The sequence below is a fragment of the Gallinula chloropus genome, assembly GCF_964237585.1.
Source record: "Gallinula chloropus genome assembly, chromosome: 16".
Lineage (NCBI taxonomy): Eukaryota > Metazoa > Chordata > Aves > Gruiformes > Rallidae > Gallinula > Gallinula chloropus.
Genome location: NC_140101.1, coordinates 973,777 through 988,672, shown reverse-complemented (window position 1 = coordinate 988,672; position 14,896 = coordinate 973,777). Strand labels below are relative to the sequence as shown.

Sequence of the window (14,896 nt, the reverse complement as noted above, 5' to 3'; positions counted from 1 at the left end):
TGCCTTGGGACCCGAGCGATGGGCAGGGGTCATTGCACAGATTGCGTCCAAGGCCAGGAGATAATCAGAGCTGCTGGCTCGTTAGCCAGCCCAGCCTGATGGGATAAGCTTGATCAGCTGGGGATTTCACCTCGTGTCACAGCCAGGCAGTGACACGCAGGACCCTGGGATCTCATGACCCTGGCGTCAGCACCCAGCAGCAGCAGCAGGTTTCCCTGCTCCCCGTGCAAGGGCAGCAAAGCTGCTTCAAGCTGCAGCTTCTCACGCTGGAATGGGCTTCAAGAGGAGTCAAACATTAACTCCCAGCTAGCCCTGGCCTCGCCTGTGCAAAGCAGATCTGCCAAAACAAACACCTTCTGCTGTGCCAGTGCCACTGCTCAGTGCTGGGTCTGCCCCTGGGTTTGTGGTGTGAGCAGGGAAATCCTGGCTGTAAACACCTCAGCACAGGGTGCCCTGGCGTGGGGACGATGGGCAGGAGCAGCCATGCCCATGTCCATCCCAGCTGCGTGGTCCTGGGGTGGCCAAAGGAGAGCCCTGGGCTGGGGGTGAGGGAGCGAGGAGAGCAGCCTGGAAGGAGCTGGGAGCAGGGGATGAGGCACCCCCAGTTACTCCAGGGGCTCAGTCTCTATCCAGTGAGGTGGGAATTGAGCTCCCAGCCTGCCTGGGTCACCCCAGGGCAGCACCCAGCCTGGCAGGTGGGTGCTGGCAGCAGGGAGGAGCCCCGGCTCTGGAGCTCTGTGGGGTGAAACAGGAGTGGTGGGTTCATGGGTCCTGCCAAGGGGCTGCTTCCACGGGAACCTCCAGGCTCCCAGGAGCTGGACCTGCTGCACCACCCTCCTAAATTAGCCTCATATAAACAAAGCAGGAGGCTTAGGGTGCCAAGAGGTGAAGCTTGGTGTGGAACACCAGCCTGGGGCAGCTGGTGGAACAGTGTCTGAGCCACCAGCCCCTCCGGCCACTGCTGCTCCCTGTGCCCCTCACAGCACCTCGTCCCACACTGCCCCAGCAGCCAAGGGCTCTGGGGCCCTCAGAACACCCAGCTGGCTGCTCACCTTCAGCCACAGCCACTGCACAGGGCTAGATGAGGGGTTATTAATTACTGATGGGCATGCCCTATGCCACACTGATGTCTCCTGGGAGCATCCAAGGCAGAGGCAGTCGCTGCTTCCTGGGAAGTTCCTTCACTCTGGGCCCCTGTGCCTGGCACCTCATCAGACACAGAGCTGGTGCCCTGCAGGCACCTGTCTCTGTCTGGCTCCTGGGTGACACTGTCCCCTGTGGGAGAGGAGTGGCAGGGATGGGAGGACCCAGAAATGCTCTCTGCCTGCCAGCATGGGTGATGCTGATGGCCCAGCTGGGTGTCTTCAGCATCTTCCCCACCTGGGACTCTGCCCCAGGGGAAAGCTATAAATGGGGCAGGGCTGGGGAGGAGCTGGGGCTTCTGGTGCTTGGCTGGGGTTGATGTCCCAGCAGCATGGAGCCAGTGGGCTCCTGAACGTGGTGCTCACAGACCCGGTGAGTGGAGAGGCTGCAGTGAAACAGGCTCCATGTGAGTACCCACCTGCTGTGGCATCTGGCTTCTCTTGCCACCCTCCCCCAAGGCAGCAGGGTTGTCCCATCTGGGTGTGCAGTGTCCCCAGCCTGCTCCTCCCCCCCTCCTCCCTGGGCTGCAGCCACCAGGCTTGCCCCATGCTGGGACCTTCCTCATCAGCATCCCCCCTCTGATGAGGCCCCCGCAGAGGAGTCAGGCTGTGCCCGGGCAGGCTGGAGAACAGGCGTTTATTAATGGGGAGGGGGCACACCACATAGAAAGTCTTTAAGCAAAAGGCTTAAGGCTCAGCTGTAGTGAGGTCTGGCTGGGTTAAATGCTTAGTTCCCACCTTGTAAAGATTGTGCCCTGGGGTGGATGGGAAGGGGGTGCAAGGAGCTCCTGAAGCTACAGTGCTTGCTCAAGGCTTGTGCTTGGCTGGGCTGGAGCTGGACCTTTGCCTGGGAGCCAGTGCAGCAGCGTTCCCTGCTACTGCATCCCTCTGCTCTGCAGCCACCTCGGCCCTGGGCGCGTGTGCTGCTGGTGGGAAAACTGCTCCGAGGGGGTAGGCTGGCTCTCCCCTACCCTGTGCACCCCGAGGCCTGTGCAGTGGGTGTTCAAGTGCTAAAGCTGCTGCTGGCATCCCCTGGGGGCTGGCCCTGCAGCAAGAGAGACCCCTCCGCCCCAGGCAAGAGCCCACAGTGACCTGGGGGGTCTCAGCTGTCCTTTCACCAGGCGACCCCCAAAACGCTGGAGGTGAAGAGGCTGAGCCCGGCGAGTGCTGCAGAGCCCAGCAGTGCCCACGAGTCCCTCCCCAGCAGCGGAGCCGGGGCAGGGGGAGGCACACTTACACCCCAGAAGAGAAGAAGGAGCTGGGCTGGGCACAGCCCCCCCCCCCACAGCGCTCCCCCAGCCTGCTGTGCTGCAGCTCCTTCGTCTCTCCCAGGCTGCTGGCTGGTCCTTGCTGCTCTCCCTTGGCTGGGGTCACTTCAGACAAGCCGGGATGCAGGAGAAGGTCCTCTTCACCCGCAGCAGGAAGGGAGTCGTGCTCCTGATGTCTCTGGCTCTGGGAACCAGTCCTTGCAGAGCTCCCTCTGTCCTGGCTGCTCCTCCCCTCCCCGCTGGCAGCAGGGCCTTGATTTCTTCCTCGTCGTTGAAAGGGGACGCCCCGTACCTCTGCTTCAGGTGCCTGCGGACCTGGGGGAGGATGGAGAAGCAAACTGAAGTGCCTGTTTCCAAGGGCAGGTCCCAGCTTGCCAGCAAGGGGAGCAGGAAAGCAGCCCCCGGGGACGCTCTGAGACTGGTGAGCGGGGCTCGGGGGTGCAGCAGAGGGCGGGGGGCCGAGGCGGGTCCCACCTTGCGGGCTGCGCCGCTGCCGAACTCAGCCAGCTGCTGCCTGAAGCCGGGGTTGGGGTTGGCGACAGGCCGGACGGTGCGGATGGCCTCCAGCACCTCCTGGCAGCTCAGCTCTGTCACAGCCATGACGTAGGCGATGACCACGGTGGTGCTGCGGGAGATGCCGGCCAGGCTGGCAAGGGGAAGGGCAGAGGAGCTGCTGTCAGCCTGTGTACCCTGACCCCACACTCCCCCCCCCCCCCCCCCCACCTTCCTCCCCCCATGTGCTTTGGCTGTTTCGGCTCCTCTTCTCCAAGAACTTGCTCTCCGGGAGGTCTGAGCCCTTCCAAGCTCCTTTCCATCGGTGCCTGTAAATACCCACTCCTCCCTGGGGAAGCCAGGGCTGGGACTGCTGCCTGCCCCAAACCCTGCTCCTCCCGCTGCCCCATCCCCAGGGCTGCCTGGATCCCACTGGGTTTGAGGCACAAGCCGCCGCCGAGGCTGGATCTGTGGGTGCAGAGCCCCCTGGCACAGGCTGGCAGCCGAAGCAGGGGGTCTGGGTCTGGGCTGGCTGGGTCTGGGCTGTCAGGCACAGGGAGAGGGGGGGAAGGTGTGTTACCAGTGGACGAGGCAGTTCCCTCCGTGCAGGCGGCACTGGTGGATAAAACTGATGCATTCCTTGAAGTGCCTCTTGCTAGCAGGAAGAATAAACCAGAGAGAATAAGGGCTTCAGAGGTGGAACAGGCCTGTTAGTCTGCAGGCAGAGCAGCCCTGTGTGCCCGAGCAAGCACTACCAGCAACTGCCTGATGCTTTACAGGTGCTGCCAGCAGCTCAGGCTGCTCCTTCTCCAGGGAAGGCACTCATGCCATGCTGGGGACAGGAGCAGTGCTGCTGTGTGGCTGTGCTGGGGATGTGGGACTGCCTGGCTGTCGTGGGACTTGTGGGGCTTGTGCTGGGGCAGCAGGAGCTTGGCTGCTCACACCTCCAGCACACTTGGCTGGCTCCCTACCCTTTACCCGCTCTCCCTGCCCCAAACACCTCCCAGGGGGTGCTTGCTGCTCCTCTCCATCAGCGCTGCAGAGGGGCTGCCCCTCACCTTGCCCCGGGGCCAGGACCTGCCCCCCAGAGCTTACTGAGCTGGGATGCTGTGGCGATTCAGAGGTGGTTCCCAGCACCGGGGCATGGTGCCCCTCGCTGCAGGCAGGTTCAGGGTACCCTGAGCCCTCACCCCTCGTTGCTGTGCAGCCTCCCCGGGGTACTCACATGTTGGCCTCGGGGGTGTCGGGCAGGGGGATGCGGAGGTAGGTAATGTCCTGCAAGACACAAAGGAAGAAGAGGAACCCTGGTGCTGGGACCTGTGGTCAGGGTGTCAGGGGTGCTTGCAGCTGGTACAGCAGCACCTTCACTCCTCACCCCACTGTTGTCTGTGGGGCTTCGCTCTCCCAACACAGCATCCCCCTGCGCTGGGATGGGGCTGCTCTCTCCCTTGGCAGGTGAGTGGGGAGAGCAGGGAGGGCCAGGCAGCTCGTGGGAGGGAGTGGGGAACGAGATAAGGCTGGAGAGCTGGAAATAATTTCCCATTCATGTTCAGGGCCAGGCCACAGCCATAAGATGGCCAGTGTCCCAGAGGGGGGTGCTGCCTGGCTGCTCAGACTGCTGGGGGGGCAGAGGTGTATGTGCCATGGGATGCTCAGAGGGGAAGGGAAGGAAGACCCTGCAGCATGGGAAGGGCTGCAGTGGTGATGTCAGACACAGGACCTTACCTGCAGCAAGGGCTGGGGAGACTCATGGATTGAAACGATGTGCGTGATCTTGTTCCGGCTCAGCTGCTCCAGGTCTTTGGCATCTGAAGGATACAGCCAGGTGTTACCTTGTATTCTTAAACCTCCCTTCCCACATCTGCCACGCTCCTGCAGCCAGCCAGCACCCCAAGCTTTGCTCCAGGGGGTGGGCTGCATCACACCCCCTGCGTGCCTGGCACAGACATGGGCTAATGTGCCAATGCCCTCCAGAACCCCATGATGCCAGACAGAGACCTCCATCCCTGGGAAGGCACTCGACCTTGCTGCTCCTCCTGGGCTGAGCACCCCCCAAGTCCCTCCTCTGCAAGCAGGCAGCTTTCTGCCTGCCTGTACTTGTCCCCAGGCTGGGGAGATTAGTGCTCTGCCTGCACCCCCCCTGTGAAAACACACGTGTAGTGACAGGACTTGCTGCAGCCTGAGGGGTCTGCTTCAGCCTGGGGACTACAGGAGTGGAGCTGCAGTGGTTCACATCAGCCCTGAGGTTGGCTCATCCTGCCCAAGCTCCCCTTTAGCACCTGAGCAGTGACCTGTGTCAAGCACCCTGTGTGTGTCCTCTCTGCAGTCACAGGCAGAGAACTCGGGTATCCTCAGCTCCTGGGCTGATGCTTCAGGATCCCTGGCTGGGATCCTGGTGGCTGGTCCAGCACAGCAGTAGTTCTGCTGGGGTCATGCTGCTCTTGCTGGCTGAGCAGCTGTGTAGCTGTCTCCCTGTCCTGCCAGGATGGGGTGGATGCTGTGTGAGCTGCTGCAGGGTGGCTGCGAGAGCTTCCCCAGCTCAGGGACAGGCTGCTGGGATCGTTCCTGGCAAGGCCATGGTTCCCCCTCAGCCTCTTCCCCCCCGAAAGCTGTTAAATAAGGAAACAAAAGTGAAGGCAGAGGGTTTCTGCCTCATTTCCCCACCCTGGTGCCTCCGCTCCTCCTGCTGCAGACACAGAGCAAGCAGCAGAGCAGCGCCCGTGCTGGGTGCTGGCAGGACACCAGGCAGGGTGTGCAGGCAGGGAGGCAGGGATGCAGCAGCAGCGAGTGCCACGCGGGGTTTGCACCGCAGCCTGTGAGACCTGCACAGGAGAGTCGCTGGCTGCAGCCAAGGAAACCCTGGCACAGGACCACACAGCCTGAGTTAGCCCACTCTGCGCTGTCTCCCTGCTGCCAAGGCTCAGCACCTGCATCTGCTTGGGCCTGAGCTCCTCCAGCTCCCCGGGCTCAGCAGGGGAAGGGATCGAGGGACGTCCTGAGCTGGGTTCAAGCAAAGCAGGATCGTGGGGAGCAGGATGGGCTGGGGAGCAGCTTTTCTCCACTGGCTAGAAGATGAGGCACCCTGTACTCCAGGAGAGCCCTCAAGCCCTCCCGCTGGGGCTGGCCAAGCCCTAGAGAAGCCGAGCACCCACTGCTGACCCCCCTAAGCCAGCCTGGAACAAGGCACTGTGAGGCTGTGCGGGTGGGGAGCTCCCTGGCAGCACCAGGCTGTGGGCAGGGACAGGCCCAGCTGCCCAGCTGAAGGATGTCTGTCTGCAGCACGGCTCTGCTTACCGATGAAGTTCCCAAGGTAGAGGCCAGGGAGGATCTGCAGGACACAAGGAGAAGCGGCAGCGTGAGCATCACCGTCGTGCTGTGGTACCTGCCGCGCCGGGACCTCCCTCCCTGGGAATCGGCCACCTTGCCCAAAAAAAGCCCCAAATTCTACCATTAAGTGACTGTCACCAGCCCCAGGGCAGTTGATTCTGGGTGCTCCTGGGGCTGCCACAGCTCTGGCATCCAACACCCAGGGCTGGAGGCAGCCCTGGCATCCCGTCCCACGCCCTCACACGAGCCAGGAGTTGGCCACAACTTTTTTTTATTGCTCTTTACTTCTTATCAATAAACTCTTTGTTGGGGCTTTTTATCTGAGCTCAGCAAGCTGCACACACCTCCATACAGCCTTGGACTATACCCACGGCTCGTGGAAGTCCTGCTGCCTGAGGCACTGGAAAGCAACAGGAAGGGAGAAACTGAAGGGGGGGGGGGGGTCTCCAGAACTGGGGGTGCAGTGGTGTCCCCCCCAAGCTCTGCTTCTCCCACTCTGTACTGCAGGAAGCCCCTTTGTAACAGATTCCTCTGGACACTGTGTCTTCATCTTATTTTCCTTGTAAAATTCCACTTCTCATGACAGAAGGATAATTACTTGGCAATGCCTCTGCTAATTGCACTGCGGCTGCAGAAGTGGGGTATCTCACATCCCTTTTTACCTGGAGCTATTTTATACTTTCCCTGTCTCCCAGAGTGGACAGCGAGGGTCCCAAGGCTGTTCCCCCCACACTGTCCAGCCAGTTCCTCTCCTGGCTTCTCCCTGCTGCGATGTTTGATGCCTGGAGCAGGCAGACGTGATTTCCACCAGCACAACTGGCCTTGCACTTACCTCACTGTTCCGGGTTTGGAATTTTTTCTCTTGGTTGAAGAGCTTCGATGGGGTTTTTTATGATTCCTAAGACTTTAGATCAATTCTGTATCGACAGGGCACCTTTAACTTGCAGCTGCGGCGCGGAGGGGAACGGGTAGGAGCGCGTCAGTTAGCAAGGGCAGCTCCCAAGGGCAGAGCGCTGAGCCACGAATAGCGGCACGCTGCATCCCAGCACCCTCCTGACCCACTCCTGGCTGGAGAAAAGGGGCCAGCACAGCCCCGCCTGCAGCACTGGGAGCCCCCCCCCCAGCTAATGAGTGGGTTTGGAGCTCCTCCAGTGGGTTTGGGGCTGGGGAGGGGCGCTTACAGCTTAGGAGCTGGAATTTCTTGCAGGAAGAAGGTGTGTCTGTTCACCCGTGGCACGGGGAAGCTCAGAAAACACTCCCCGACCCCTCTGCCCAGCGATGCTGAGCCCCACGCACAGCCCGGCCCCACCGAGCAGGGGGGTCGGGGTCGCACAGGGCTCCTGGCGTGTGTTCGGGAGCCGGTGCCTTGGAGAAAGGTCCCCCCCTTCCTCGGAGGGGCTGTCACCCTGCCCTCCACGCCCCCGGGGCGGCTGTGGGGACAGTCCCCGGGCCGTGGGCTGGTGCAGCGTCCCTCCTTGCCCCTCCAGGGCGGGTAAACAAGCCGCCCCGGCAGCCCAGCCCGGTACCGGCAGGTGAAACGCCGCCGGGCACACGCGTCTCCCGCCTCCAGCGCCGGGCTCGGGGGCTCCGCCGCCCCAGCGCTCCCCGTTACCTGGCTCATGCCGTTCCCCATGGCCGGCAGCGGGCGCCGCGGGGGGGGACGGGGCGCGGGTGCCCTTGTCCCCGGTGCTGCCGTCCTCCCCGTCGCCGGGCGCAGCCGCCGTCCCCTCTCCGGCCGCTCCCCGGTCGGGTTTCCGTCATGGAGAGCTGGGCTCGGCCCCAGGAGCGCTGCCCGCGGCGGGCGGGCTCGTTCCCAGCGCGGCGAGGCCGAGTCGGGGGCAGGAGGGGACCGAGGCCGCTTCCCCCCGCGGCTTCTGCCGAGGCCCCTGAGCCGGCTGCTCCGGCGCTGCCGCGCACCGGCCGCCGCTCTCCCCGGGAGCAGACAAAGGAGGAGAAACTCCCCCTCTGCGCCGTGGCGTGGGAGCGCGGGGGCCGCGCTGGCTGCTGCCTGTCGCCGCTGCCCGCCGCGGCCGCACAAGGCTGCAGTGTTGGGAGAAGAACAAAACCTTTGTCCCGCTCCATCAAGGAAGGTCTGTGCGGCCACGCAGCCAAGCGCCCGGCGGCATGCCCACCCCTGCCCGCGCCGCGCCCACCCCGGCCCCGCGCACCCGGCCCCGGCCCCGCACACCCGGCCCCTGCCCCGCACACCCGACCCCTGCCCCGCGCACCCGACCCCGGCCCCGCGCACCCGGCCCCGCACACCCGGCCCCGGCCCCGCACACCCGACCCCGGCCCCGCGCACCCGGCCCCGGCCCCGCGCACCTCGGGGCTGTCCCCGAGGGCAGGCAGTGCTGCCCAGCTACCCCCCTGTCCCGCCCTGCCCGGGGACCCTGCGCGGGTCTCCCGGGGGCTTTGCCGGGCAGCCGGGGACAGGGGTCCGTCCCGGGCCGGATTATAGAAGGGTTTAAAGTTGTTCACTCCCCCCCCCCTCTGTCAGGGGCCCCAGCAGCCGTGCCACCTTACTGGGCCACTGCTGGGGTCACTGGGATCGGGGAAGTGCCGGTGCTGGTCCCGCTCAGGGGACCCCACTATCCCTGAGCCCCCTGGGGTGACAGGCCGAGCTCCCACACGGAGTGGGGGTCCCTGGAGGCACAGGGTGAGGGGACACAGGGATGCAGGGTGGGGGCACGGGGATAAAGACAGGGTAGGATGCCCAGGGCGGGATGAGAGGAGACGGAGGGACTGGGTGGGAGGGTGTGGGGGGGTTGGAGCCCACAGGGTGGGACGGAGCGGGCAGCGGGAGCTGAGGTGACCGGAACAAGGTGGGGCCGCAGCCCGGGGGTGGGGGCTGATGCCCGGGAAGGGGGAGCAGAGCGGGTGGGCAGACCGGGGGGTATGGGAGGGGGGGTCCGGCCCCGGGTCCGGTCCCGCGGGCGCCCCCTGCCGCGCAGCGCCGCGGTTGCCATGGGGACAGGCGGGGGCGGAGGCCGCAGCCAAAGGCGGGGGGGGGGGGGCATGGCCGGTTCCCGGGGCCGTGTGTCCGGCTTTGCGCATCCCCGGGGCAGCGCGTTAAGCGCCGGACGCTCCGTGTGCCGCTGGGGAGCGGTGCAGCGGCTGCCGGGCCTCTGGGCCGGGGGCGTGAGGTGTGAGCTGCGTCCCGGCTGCCCCGCACAAGGAGCTTTTCCCTGGACGCCCCGTCCCGCCCCGCGGATGCTGCGCTGCGGCGGGGCCTGGGAACCGCAGCGTTTCCCAGGGTCTCGTTTGCACCTCGGGGGGGATGTTTAACTGGGAGAGGTGAAGCTTGGAGCTCGGGGGGGCCGCCCTGTCCCCCTCTGAGCAGGATGCGTCCCTGCGCTGAGCCTCTGCGCTCCCCAGCGCGGGCACCAGCAGGGGCTGGGGGTGGTTTGGGACGCTGGGCAGTAACCTCCGGGGCTTCAGGAGGGGTGGGGATGGGCTCCCGAAACACCTGCCCGCAGGGCTGGCGCGGGGAGGCTGCGGGGGAGTTGGGGGGACATGGATTGTAAGACCTGCTCCTTTCTAAGCTCCCTGTGTTCGTGCAGGAGGACAGCAAAGTGAAGTCGAGCCTTTTTTCTCCACAAAGCAGCAGCAGTTCTCAATGGAATCACCTTTTCCTTTTCAAATTGTTATTCTCCTCAGCGTACATCGTATGGTTGATCCCCAGAAACTTCCCGAGGGCAATTAAAGTGAGTCAGGCTGCGGGAGCATTTGTTGAGCTGAACCTTCTATTTCTCTTTCCACCTAGCTGAGTCACAGGAGCTGCCTGGTGAGGAATCTGAAGGGGTTTCGGAAGCAGTTAGAGGAGCAGGAAATCTCCAGGCAACAAAATGTGCCTTTATTCCAGAGCCTTGCAAAATGCCTCCAGAGTGCCACTTGTTTGTGGAAGAATTTTGCAAGCATCCTGGCATGGGTCGGGTTATGAAACCGGGGAGTGTGTGCTCTCCCAGGGCACGTGGGACAGGGATGAATGGATGGATCCCTTCGCCCTGCGGGGGGAAATGTGCAGGAAACCCACAGGAAGAACTGGGCAGAGCGGGGTAACTGGGAGCAGCCGTGCTCCGGGCTGGTTTCCTGGTAAACACGTACTACCAAAACACTTCTTGGGGAACAATTTCTTTCAGCAGGCAAGAAACCGGCTCAGTTTGTTTGTAGAGCCAGAGTGAACTCGGTGGTGAAGGTGTGAACTGCAGAGTTCTTGTCTGGAGGAGCAGGCTGTGCTCCCCAAGGGGCTCCTGCTGTGGGGCTGTGGCCAAGCTCATGCTCTGAGATCTCAGTTGGGCTGCAGGTGTGTGAGAAGCTGGGGGTGTGTGGGGGGCAGCTGCCTGCCTGGCTCCTGGCTGAGCAGCATTCTAGGGCAGCCCATCAAGATGGAGCTGTGAAAACATCTGCTTGGCTTTAGGAAAATCCCACTGTTAGGTGTCAGTCTGTGTGAGTCCAGCCAGCTTACTGAGCAGACTTCACCCTGAGAGTGTGAGAGATCATGGGAGGCTCCGTGAGCAGCCTGGAGCCCGAACTGGGGAGATGTGGTTGGCATTAGCTTCTCCCTGCTCTGCAGTTAGAGACCCAAAGGGGAGCTTCATGTTCTGGATCACATTTGTGTGTGTCCCCCCCCCCCCCAACCCTACACCTACTGCACTGAACGCAGCGACTTCCACTCCATCCAGCACCCTGGGGAGCCAAGGGAGAATTCCCATCCCTTTCCAAGGGACGACACCACAACGTGATGCTGAGAGACACCTTGTTTCTGCCAGGTGATTCAAGCTGTTTAACATCATGAGTGGTGCATCATTATAAACACCCCCATCTGTGAGCGAGCAGCAGCTCTGCTCTGCGCAGGGGCTGGCGAGGGGGCTGGGGCAGGAGGAGTCTCCTTCCCCTGCCAGTCGGCAGGGGCACGCCTGTGAGAAGCGACTGGGAGGTAATTATGCAAACGAACATGTGAATTACAGCCAGGAGGAGAGCAGCTAGTGATTATCTAACTCTACAAATGGGAACGTGTTAATTGGCAACAAAAAACCCTTACATTTAAGCTCATTTTTTGTGCCCACAACCTCAATTAACATAGTAAATAATCGAGGGGAGTAAACAAGGGTGTATGGAGAGCCTGTGATTACTGAGATTATACCAACAACTTAAATAGTTTGTGGCTGACCTCAAAGCTCAGAATAACCTCTGTGATGCTCCTGTCGGTCTGTGCTCCTCAGCAGCCCCGGGTTGTGACACCTCAGGTTGCCTGCTCCCACACTCAGCTGCAGTAGTAGGTCAGGACGTGAAGGGGCTGCAGGAGTCTGAACCTCCTTCAGAAGGTGCCCTGGGCAGCCTTCTGTCTCAGGTTGCTTCTCTGGGCCACTCATCACCCCCTCTTAATGCACCGTGCAGCCTGGGCTGCCCTCAGGGTTTGGGGTTTTTGGTGTTTTGCTCTTGCTTGCCATAGTTCTCTGACAACTTCCATGGCTTTCCAGTTTAATTAGGTTCTCCTGTAACATACACACGTTTAAAGTGTGACTTAGCAAAATCCCTGACAGCATGTGTTGTGTTACTTGTCTTTCAGCAAGCATGTGACAGGGTTTGTTTCTCTGGTACCCTGGAACATCCCCACAGGCTGGCTGCCTGCTCTGCCCCCTCCTCCAGGCATCCTCCTGACCTGAACACAAGCTCTTTTGCACTGGAGGGCTGCTGTTGGATCCCCTTCCCCCAGAAACCATAAATAACCCTGCCTGCACACAATCAGATGATGAATCAGGCTGTGCAGAGCTTCTACGCTGCAGTTCTGGAGGGAGAGGGGGATGCTGGTGGTAAGGGCAGTGGCTCTGCTCTTCCACCCGCAGGTTGGCAGGTGACAAGGTGAATGAACAGCTCTCTGTCTTCTCCTTGGGGAATACCCAAATGGCTTTTTGGGTTTGTTTTGAGGGTTTTTTTGCTCTTGCTTCATCCTCTCCTCCTGCAGGTGACTTGTTCCCCTGTCTGCCTGGTGCAACGCTCCATCTCCCCTCCTCAGGGCAGCAACAAAGGTGCTTGTCGTGGCTTTGCCCAAAGGCTCAGGTGCTTTATCTGGGGTCTGTATTCTCCTGCTCTGGGTAGATATTTACACACAGACCTCTGATCCCAGGCCTGACACTGGGCAGCGACACCAGTGGCACCAGCACCTGTGTGACATCACACCTTTCTCTGCGCTTCGCAGGCTGGAAGCTCGACCTGTTGTGGTGACAGCAGGGCAACCCCCCACTGCCACCCCAGAAATCCCACTGCCGTGCCTGAACCCCCAGGTTCTCCTTTCTTCTGCCCCCAGCACGTCCTGCTGAAGGCCTGGTTATGCAGAGGAGGAGCTGTGGCTTTTCTAATGTGCAGTTCACTCTGAACAGCAGAGCTGACCCCTGTGTCTGTCTGTCTGTGCCGTAAGGAAAGGTAGGAAAAATAAGGAATGCAGAGTCCTGCTGCTGGGTGTTGGCTTCATCAGATGAACCTTGTCACTTCTGAGTCCCCCACACACCTCTAGGGTTTGGCTGCTGCTGTCACCCTGTGTCTCTCCTGTCTTTTCCCACTGGAAAACTGGTGTCACCAGATCCCTGGAAATGTCACTGTGAGGAATCAGCCAGGACCAAGGCTGAAATGTCAGTCCTGGTTTTATTGTTGGTGGCTGGGTTTTGGCAGCCTTTCTTCTCCCCTGGCTTTGCAGAGCATAAGGACAGGATGATTCAGGGGAGAGAACTATTTGATTTCCTACGTGCCACACTTGCTACTGCACTGACTTTGATTAACACATCTTCCCAAAAGGTATCCCAGCTCAATTTGATGGCTCAGAAGACAGGAAAATCCATCACTTCTCTCTGTGAAAGTTCAGCAGAGTTCATGCTTGCTCTGAATGATCAAAAGCCTTTCCAGAGGGGGGGTACAGCAAGCTGCCCTGGGTGAAGCTGCACTGAGGTTTGGGAGACATGGAGAGCTTTGTGCCAGCCACGAGGTACAGCACTAGCTCAGGGCAATCACTCTTTCATGTTGTAGATACCCTTCTTGATTACTTCCCATTTTAATTCTTTCCTGCACTCTTCAATGAGATCAGCAGTGCTGGATTGCAGCTTGTGTGGCTGAAGCCTGTGGCTACAGACAGGGAAGATAATTAATTGACAGTGGGGCAGGAGAGGGCTGTTCAGAGGGAGAATCCCATATTGTTCAGTGCCTGTGTGTCTTTGGTCCTTCTCTCTCCTTCCTTCCAGGTGTTCATCCCACAAACGTGGCCGTGAGAAAGGCAGCAGCTTCCCCTGTGAAGAGAGGCTGGGGGAGCTGGGCTGGGTCAGCCTGGAGAGGAGAAGGCTGTGGGGGGACCTCACTGCAGCCTCCCAGTCCCTGAGGGGAGCAGAGGAACAGGAGGGGAATCAGCTTGTTAAAGGGCAGAGACTGGCAGGACAAGGGGCTGGAGTGAAGCTGAAGGAAGGAAGGGTTAAATTGGATATTAGGGGAAAGTTCTTTGCAGAGAGAGTGGTGAGGGGCTGGAACAGGCTGCCCAGAGAGGGGGTGGGTGCCCCATCCCTGAGGGTGTTCAAGGCCAGGTTGGATGGGGCCCTGGGCAACCTTGTGTAGCTCCAGGCCTGGAGGTTGGTGTCCCTGCCTGTGGCAGGGGGTTGGAGCTCTGTGACCCTTGGGGTCCCTCCCAACCCAGCCCAGGCTGGGATTCTGTGATCCTGGGAAGGTGAGGGGTACGTACTGTCTGCAGACTGCTCCCTGCTGCCTGCCATTGGGGCTCTTCTGGCAGATGCCAGCCAGCTGACCTCATCCTACCAGCTGCTGGGCCGTGTGCTGCAGCCACTTCACTGCGCTGCCTTGTCTCCTGACGCCCATAAATGTGATTCCAGTGACAGCAGCTCTGGGAGGGAGGCTGGGTTCTCCTTTAACCGTTGCTCTGCAGCTGTCTGTGCTCCTGTAAGGCTGATCTTTTCTGACCTTACAGCTGCTAACGCTCTGTCGGTGCCTGTCTGAGGTGTGGGTGTCTTTGAGCTTCACCCTTCACTTCTGAGACCCCCGTGCTACGGCAAGGTCGGTGTTGCTGGACACGACTGTGGCTGTTCTGCTCCCCCTCTCTCAAGAAGTGGCAGCTGAGAGAGAGGGAGAGGAGAACAAAGAGATCTTAAATGGGATGTCAGATGCCTCGTGAATCTGAGATGGTTTTTGCTTGAGTAATGGTGTTGAACTTCCCTGTTTATGGGCTGCTCCCCTCTATAAATCTCCCTTGTCCCTCTGGGGAGGGGAGACTTTGCAGTATGCTGATAGAACATGTTGATTGCTGTTAGGGAGCCTCTGATGGGGACCTGGGGACCTTTTTTCCAAGAGCTGTACAGTTGTCATGCTTGGAGAGTCTAACTGCACTGGGGGCAGGTGGCTCTTACCTCCTGGTCTCTAGGTTTTTACTGGAATCCTCGCTGGGCTGTGGAGACTGCAGGGTGAGGACTGAGAAAAAAATGAATGATGTGGAGTAAATGTGTGGTCACCTGTGGGGAACAGCTTCGTGTGGTGGTGTTTGGGTGTCTTAGGGCTGCAAGTGAGTGACTGAGGAGCTCAGACAGTGCTCAACCTCCAAGTGTGGGACAGAACTGGTGGACGTTCTCTTTGTGGATGAGCAACACTTTGATCCACAGCCTCCAGAGTGTTCAGAAG

The 14,896-nt window shown here is 60.8% G+C and overlaps 1 protein-coding gene across 1 annotated transcript; it reads right to left on the bottom strand.

Annotated features, from left to right (window-relative positions):
• Nucleotides 1–1,768: 1,768 nt before the first annotated feature.
• On the bottom strand, nt 1,769–7,950 carry DUSP15 (dual specificity phosphatase 15). Its single transcript, XM_084271406.1, has 7 exons — nt 7,842–7,950; nt 6,197–6,230; nt 4,628–4,710; nt 4,128–4,177; nt 3,483–3,557; nt 2,885–3,056; nt 1,769–2,725 (listed from the first exon to the last, which is right to left on the bottom strand). The coding sequence occupies exons 1-7, from the start codon at nt 7,860–7,862 to the stop codon at nt 2,513–2,515; spliced, it is 648 nt and encodes a 215-aa protein (XP_084127532.1). The 5' UTR covers nt 7,863–7,950; the 3' UTR covers nt 1,769–2,512.
• Nucleotides 7,951–14,896: the final 6,946 nt, after the last annotated feature.